The sequence below is a fragment of the Papio anubis genome, chromosome 6 (genome assembly GCF_008728515.1).
Source record: "Papio anubis isolate 15944 chromosome 6, Panubis1.0, whole genome shotgun sequence".
Classification (NCBI taxonomy): Eukaryota; Metazoa; Chordata; class Mammalia; order Primates; family Cercopithecidae; genus Papio; species Papio anubis.
Window position 1 is genome coordinate 48348401 of NC_044981.1, and position 8679 is coordinate 48357079.

General features: G+C 33.3%; 1 protein-coding gene across 1 annotated transcript; it reads right to left on the bottom strand.

Annotated features, from left to right (window-relative positions):
- Positions 1 to 869: 869 nt before the first annotated feature.
- Positions 870 to 2646, bottom strand: LOC108585273 (beta-defensin 110-like; the record flags this gene model as incomplete). Its single annotated transcript, XM_021937479.1, has 1 exon — positions 870 to 2646. A coding segment is annotated over one exon (159 nt), but the record flags the coding sequence as incomplete, so codon positions are not given.
- Between the last annotated feature and the right edge of the window lie 6033 nt (positions 2647 to 8679).

Below are 8679 nucleotides of genomic sequence, written 5' to 3' on the forward strand. Positions count from 1 at the left end.
AGCAAGACTCCATCTCAAAAATAAAAAAATAAAAGTAAAAATAAAAATAAAAAAAAGAAAGAAGAAAAAAAGAAATCTCACTAAAAGATAGCTCTTATGTAAGCTTGTAAGCTATTAGCTATTACATTCTATATTCAGGTTCCCTTATAGTTGGAAGGGTAGTACAAGTTGTACTCAAAGAAAGGTCAATGGATGTGATACTCTGGTAGTACCCAGAAGAGAATAATAAGGTAGTATTTTTCTTAATGGGAATTAGTTCACTGACAATAGGCTAAAGATAAGGAAAACGTAAACAGTCCTTACTCTAGCTACACACTATTACCATAGATAAGTTTTTGGTGCTGAAAACTATATTCAAATATTTTCTCCAACACTTTACAGTGTCAACAAGATTAGAATCTAAATAACTGTAACTAAATAATAGTGATGTAATTAATGCAATGATCTTTTAATACCTAGAGCATTATCATTATTTTGTCAAGAAATAAACCAGTGATTCCTTCTCTAATTCAGCAATACAAATATCCCTGCATAAAAGTTTCTACTACCTGGTGAAATTCTGATCTTAAAAGAGAACATTTTATATATATATAAAATTGTTGTTGCCTTTTTTTTTTTTTTTTTTTTTGAGACGGAGTCTCCCTCTGCCAGGGAGGCTGGGGTGCAGTGGAGCGATCTTGGCTCACTGAAACTCCGCCTCTCGGGTTCATGCCATTCTCCTGCCTCAGTCCCCTGAGTAGCTGGGACTACAGGCGCCTGCCACCACTCCCGGATATACTTTGTTTTTATTTTTAGTAGAGACGGGGTTTCACCGTTTAGCCAGGATGGTCTCGATCTCCTGACCTCATGATCCACTGCCTCGGCCTCCCAAAGTGCTGGGATTACAGGCGTGAGCCATCGCGCCTGGCCAGAACATAATTTTTTGAAAAAAGAAAATAAAAAGAAGAATCTTCATGATAGAAAATTTATTAGTAGAAAGGCATTAAAAGACATTTCTTCACATGTAAGGTGTTGAAATGAGGGAACTGAAAAGTTTTGCCTCTTTGGGGCTTATTAAGATTAAAAAGAGTTCTATGCTTGGTTAAATAGTGTTATCATCAAAGGGCAAGTAGTAAGAAAGATTATTGTACTTTCACAAAAACAGTAAGATTTTTCTGTAGAGCTGTCTATCCAGACATTTATTGCTTGCCTTGATTAGATGGAACCTTATATCTCTAAATCTATGTAAAAAAATAACTTAAATATTTCAGTTACAGTAACCTAGTCAATTATAAGCACATGGTGCACGTCATATCTGTTAAACTAAATAACATCACCCCATCTCTGACCTCCGCAGCACTACTGCTGGAAACAAAAAAGCCATCCTTCCTTAGTGAAGATTTTTGGGGTAAATAATATTGTCCCTATGGTGTCCAAGAAAGTCCTCATTTTTGCTACTACACAATCTCTGCTTTTCCTGTATCTTCATCGTTCCTAGGATTACTGTAACATTTCCCAAGTTTTCCATATGAACATCAGCTGCACAGCCCTCCTACAAATATGTCTACCATTATCCTCTTAGGCAAAACTAACTCAGCTAGATTTCATGATGGATCTTAGAAACAGGAGTTATTCTGAGTTATGAGTCAGCTTTACTCATCAGCTAACTGAGCTTTGTTACACAAAACTGTCCGTAGTTATGGGATTCTAACTCTTGCCTCAACCAAATTGAAATTTCCTTCATTAGACACATTCTCTGAGGGTATAAAATTGAGTTGGCCAGACACTAGCCCTACCCTGCTGAAACAAAGGTACCTATTCCTGAGATTCTTTATGAGATTTTCTTTGAAAAAAGAATCACACGGCTAAAAGGGGCTCTGTATCTCAAATCTTGTTATTTATCCTTTTGCCGTGCTATGAATAGTGCTTAAATACCCTCCACCGTGCTATGAATAGTGCTTAATTACCCTACAGAGAGAGCAGTGTTAAATTGTATCATTTCAAAAGCATACTATTGTTAAATGTATGCAAAAACACATCAGACAGGTCAAAATTGGTAGCTGTCATATTTGTAAGGGAAGAAACACATTTTCTGTTAAAGAAGAGTAGATGGCTTAGAGGGATTTTGGTGTGGAAACCAGGATATATGAAGATAACCATAATCCTCATAGCAAACCTGGCAATAAGGTCACATACACATATTTAGAGAGGGAGCAGAGTAACTCACATAAGTAATATGAATGTCTGAGAGTCAAAGCGGAAATAATGAGATTATAAGCATAATTAGAGTCTGTTTCCTTGTTTTGCTAATGTGTTCATCAGTTTGAAATACAAAAATCCCCAATGAATAAGCAGAGACTAAATTCTTTGTATGTAAATAGATATATTTAGAATTTAAAAGTGTGTATTTTCATTAAATGTTGCAAACATTTTTTTTTACCTACTCTTGAGTGAAAAACATGCATCTCTGTTCCAGACTTGATCCTCAATAGTACTTCTTTTCCGAGTTTATACGCAGCACTGACTTCTCCATTTAATGCAGTATCCATAATCATATTCAACATCATCACAAAACGTTTTACATATTCCTCTCACTTTTTCGCATCTCTCAAATCTATACTTTGGTTCAAAATAGTTTCTGGCTGCAATCAAGAAAAATATCTGAAGTTATTAGTCTATTATTGATTTGGGGTTTTCTTGCTAAACAAAGACAAAAACTGTTACAGTTATGAGATCACCTGTGTGCAAGTTGGAGAGAATGGAATATCAAGTTGTTTTGTAGCAGAATTTATGAATCACTTTAGAAAATGACTGAGCTACTAACATTACACTGGCACAAAATGTTTATGCCCTTATCTTGCAACTCACATCCATACTAAACTTCAGTTGGCTCAGTCTACAGTAATAATGAGCAAGTGACACACAATTTGGTACTTAATTGTATGTATTTTTGTCAAACATTTGTTGCGATACTTTGTTATTGCAGCCAAAATATAAGCCCTTCTATAATTGTTATAATTTATTTTGATTTTATCTCTTTTCTATTTGAACATAGTGGTCACACAAATAGTAATCATAGAGAAACTAGAGAAGACTTCTAATGTACTGACTTCACTGATAGGGCAATTGATCGAGAAAACTAAAAACTAAAGTATTTTAGATATACATAGAGAAACATAATTTTGTTGCACACTGCCTATCTAGTAAAAAGAGGAGCCTCACATTAGTATTCTCTTATAGTTTCTTGTGAACCATCTAAGACAATGAAAAGAAAGATGTTCTGAGATTCCAAAATCACAGTTTTCTATTCATACATTAAACTGTAGTAAATAGAGGCAAATTATTTTGCTACTTTAAAGTTTTATTGTTCTTAATGATTCAACTGTTCTCTGAAAATGCCTTTGGAGTAGAAAAGAGACTTTGGAGTCAGGCATATTTTTATTCTTCAGTTTTATCAATGTACTTACCTATCTGTGGTCAGTCATTCTACCTATCTGGATGATATAATATAATAAACATAATTATCAGAAATATATCTTGAGTATTAAATTTTGTTATGTGTGCATATATGTGTCAGGAAAAATGAGGCAAAATAATTTTGTTAAAATTTGGAGAATGAATTGAATTGAATTCAGATTTAAATTATGTAATATTATTAATAGAACTTAATTGTCTATATAGAATCTAATTGAAATTTGGAAAAATGTTTCATTTCAACTCAAAATGGTAGGCATTTATTTTAGTACCTAGTATTCACCAAGCATTAGGTTCCGAAATAGAGAAAAACTAGAGAAGATCTCTAAAGCACTTACTTATTGCCCTTAATGAAGCTGGTAGAAAATAATTAAATGTAAGGTGGAAGAGACTGTCAGGTGGATTTTGACATGTAAAAATATATATATATACACACACACACACACACATACATATAGACATATATATGACATGTAAATCTATATATGACATGTAAATTATATATTTTTGATATATAAATATATATATATATATATGTTTTAGTGAATGGTAAACTAATTTATAATGACAGAATCCCTACCACTGGTGAATTTTGGTGAAATCTGAAGTTATTTCAGAGACATATTTGGTATCACCTGAAGTCAGAAAGACAATGATGCCTAATTGCTTTTACTTTTTGTAACTGCTGCTAGGATAGAAACTTTTTAAGCCAATCAACATTCCTGAGTCATTATATTTTGTCAACTCTAAAATCACCAAAATCTATGGTGGTTTTTAAGATACATTCAAATTAGAAAAATGCATAGACTTACAGAAATAATAGTAATATTTAAAATGTACTAATTTTGTTCTTTTTTATTTTTTAAAGAACAAGAAAGTTTTGAGTTATGAGGAAATCTATAGAACCATATAAAAACAAAAAGCATGCATTGTAAGATTGGTTCTATTGCTTAGTATTTATTTGCAAATTATGGCTCACTGTAGAATCAAAGGTTTGCCATTGTAAATTATGAATGAGAATAACATCTCTTTGTATTGTTATGAAAATTGATTATGAAGTATATATAAAAACAATTTTAAGGTGTTGAATGCTATACAAATGTCATCCATAAGTGCACGAGTATCTATGCGAGATGAAACTGGGTGATACACACCATGTAAAAACAAATTGGAGGAAAGATGGGTAGTATCTCCTTCATTCACTTATACTTCTGCACATTTTGTACATCACTAGAGAAATTGAGCCCATGATAACTATTTTTCATAAAAAAGAGAGAAATTCAAATGCTAGTTTGGGGCCTCAGTCAGAAGAAAATATTCCAAAAGGTTTCTGGGAGTCTTATCAAGAGTGAGGTACCACAAATAGAGTGGAGATGTGCTGTGGACATCAACACAATCCTGCATGCACGCAGATGGGAACAAATCTGTTAGAAAACTAGAGGTTGAAAGCTCAGTGGTCTCCATGACTCAATGTTAGTTTTTCCAAGCAGTATGTAGAGTTTTTCACTCTCCCAAGTGAAGTGTCTGGCATATATCTCTCCATCTCCTCGCAAATAACGTCTCTGAGGGTGACTGCTTCACCTACCTCATGATGCTCCTGGAAATGTCATCCATAAGTGCAAAGTTGAAAGTAGAGGGAGGCAGTGTTGAAAGTAAAAAGAGTTATGTTTTGGAGGATGTTTGCTCTTGCTGGATAGAAGCTGAAGTCAAGGCAGAAGCAAGGCTATGGGATCAGTAGAAAGTTTGAAAGGTATGATCTTTCAAAATCAGATAGAATTAAGTTTCATGCTTGGATATTTTATTTGTCATTTTGCTATATAGGACAAATGATTTAGATCACTGGATTTCAGTTTCCTCATTACATTGAGGTTTTATTGAAATTTCAAAAGATGTAATGAGATAAAACATGCAGGCTGCTCTTAAGGTGTTAAAAAATTAATAAGCCTTCAAAATCAGGTCATTCTCATTCCCTTTGTCTTTATTTGTCTTTTGGATTTCATGCTAAAACCTTATAAAGCCTTACCGTAAGTGGAGCACTGTTACTCACTGTTTATGCCCTGCTATCACATTGTTACTAGTGTTTAATTCCTGCTATGACTTTTTGCTATAGTTTAACCACAAACTTCTGGCCTGAAAGTTACAGTAGGCCAGGCCCACTGTATACCTTATTCACTGATTTATTTCAGCACATAGCAAAATGCTTGAAACAAAATACTCAATAAATACAATAAATAACTGGAAAAAAAGAGTGAGTGAATACATACATTATTATAGATAGGGACCTAATTCATATTATATAATAAAAAACTTTCTATGCTTTATTACAAATTATTCATCAGATATTTCCTGTCAGCTTAGCAAATGACTTAAGTCCTATATTTGCAGTTTCCTTAACTGAAAAAATGCATTTAATAATACTTCAGAGGGTTGTGTGGCAATCAAATGAGATAATAGATAAGGAAATATTGTTTGGCCCATAATTTTATGAAGCAAGTTTTCATTGTCATTGTAAATGAGTAATTTATAGATTTATAGCAGATTAAAATAAACTTTTCTTAATTTACATATTTTTCTCTACTTTTACTGCTAAATGAAGAGAATGCTTTCTTTGTGATTCATACACACATTTAGTCAGCAAATATGTTGTGTTGGTCCTGTGCTAGGTGGGGACAAAAATAAATAAAACATTTAAGCTCTTCATCCTCAAAAGACAACTACTATTTGTTGGGAGATGATGACATAGATGAGAAAAAAAATGCATCACTTTTAAAGGCAATTCTGAGATATAAGCAAAATGTCCTTGCATCATAAAAGAAAGAGTTGCAAACTCTTCCTGGAGTAGTCTATTTTGACTATTACTACTTTAACTGCTACTACCACAGCCACTACTAATAGCTAGGTTTTTATTAAGTGTTCCCTAGCTTTCAGATTCTTTTCTAAGCCAGTTATATTTATTTTTTGATTTACTCCTCCAATAACATTTCCCATTTCATATATAAGGATAGTTCAATTCAGCTCTGCGTAAGGATTCAGAGGGAGTAGGAGAGCAAGTAGCAAACAAAGCTAGGTTTGTTGGACTCAAAAGCAATATATGTTTCATTGCTTCACTAAGGAGCTGACAGGTGGCTGAATCTTCAAAAGATAAAAGCATATTTTCCTGAAATTCTGGAGAAGGTCTTACAAGCAAAAAGATGTATCCTCAACATAGATACTGTGTTTTAAAGAATGTGTGATCTATGCAGAATGGTATGACCTTTTAGCACAATAGAAATCATATGGATGTGAACTTTAGAAAGTCAAGCAGGGCAAAGTGGCAAAAGGCCCTACCAAGCTAAGGAGTTGAATATTATCATGAATGGAGTGGTAAAACTGATGAGATTTTAAGCATCTTTTCAACTTTTTTTTCTCTTAAGGGAGGAAGTAGAGAAATTTTTGTAGTAGGAAATCTATGTTGAAGTTTATTAAAACAGTCTAAATGAGAAACGATGAATAAGATAATTAAGTTAATGAAAATAAAGAGGAGAAAGTTAAACTAGAAGATATTTCTGAATGAGAAGTAGCCCAATAGATAAGTTTTGGATTTGCGGGGAAAGGAAACTGGAACATAGAGAAGCAATAACCAGAAGTCTTTTAGCTTGTAAGACTGCGTGACTGATTATGAAATGACAATGTTTTGGCCTTTAGGATGTATGTTTGATACTGAAACAGAATAAAAGACATGGAACAGATTTTAGCCCTTGTGAGTAACATGAGTTCATTTTGAACGCATTATGATAAAGAATTTGGAGGCTATCCAGTAGGTTCACGAAGTAGTAATAAATACAGTTTTGTGGTTTAAGACGGAGGTTGAGAAAAAGATTTGATAGGAGAAGTCACTGGCGTTAACAAGACAATACAGAGAAAGCACATAAATATAAGAGGAAAGGGGATTCAGGGACAAGACATTGAAGGCCATTGACATTTTGAAGGCTATCAAAAATAGATAATTCAATTGATAATTGTCAAAATAGCAGTCAATTCTAGCATGTGTTCAGAAGTCCAGCAAGATAAATGATTAAAGTAAACCTTTGAGTTTGCTTTATGAAACATTTATAACATGAGCAAGAGGAGTTTCAGTTAGTTGATGTGAGTGAATTTATGGTGGGAAGAGTGTAAATGAGTTACTTAAGTGAAGACTATGGGTCTAAGATTCTTTTCAAGAAATTTGATGAAGAAGAGAATAAGGCAGATTAGAAAGTGGCTTGAAGAAAAATTAAGAAAAAAATATGGGAGGATTTTTGTAAGATGAAAGAGACTTGAGAATATCTGTGTTTACTAATTAGAACCATATAACATTGGAAAAATTTTTAAGAATATTTGATTCACAGAATGGCAAAGTCATATGTGTTCAAATATATAAGAAGAAATGAAATCTTCAACAAATAACGGAGAAAAGATGCCAGAAACAGGACAGTTGTGAAGAATACCTACAGCCTACTCAACTTACACACTCCTTGAAAACGCCTTTACAAATTCTCAGCTCTCCTTGCAATTTCAAAACATACTTCCTGTCTTCACTCTCAGCTAATGATCTTGCTCCCTTCAATTCAATGATCCAATTGAAGATTCCTGAGACTCTCCACAGACTTTCAGCACCAAATTAATCTACCAATCAGCATCTAACTCTGTGTATTCTGCCCTTCCTGTTTATGAATGAATAAAGCATCCCCATGCTCTAATGAAGAGCTAATCCCTTAATCTCTGCATTAGATGTCATCCTGTCTTGCCAACTCAAAAGATTACTGTCTCCACTCTCATTTTCTGTCTCTTCTCTTAACCACTTGCTAAATCTATTTGATATGACAAACTTTACACGTCCAAAATTGGATCAATTGTCCAACCAAAATTTGTTACACCTAGTATCCTTCTCATTTTAGTCAATGGCACAGCTCAATCTTTCCAATTGCTCAGACAAGAAATCTTGGAGTCATTCTTTACCCCTCTGTCTGCCACAGGCAAAATTTAATCCCTCATGAAATCTAGCTAACTCTACCTTTAACAGATCCAGAATTCTACATCCATTCCTCATTGTTTGTATTATTATGGACTTAGTTAATATAATTTACCACCTATATTATTTACTACTTATATTATTTTAATAACTTCAGAAAGACCTTTAAAAAATTCAAATTATGTCTCTCCCCTTTGAATTGCTCTCAGAATAAAAGTCAAGATCTTTTCTAAAAT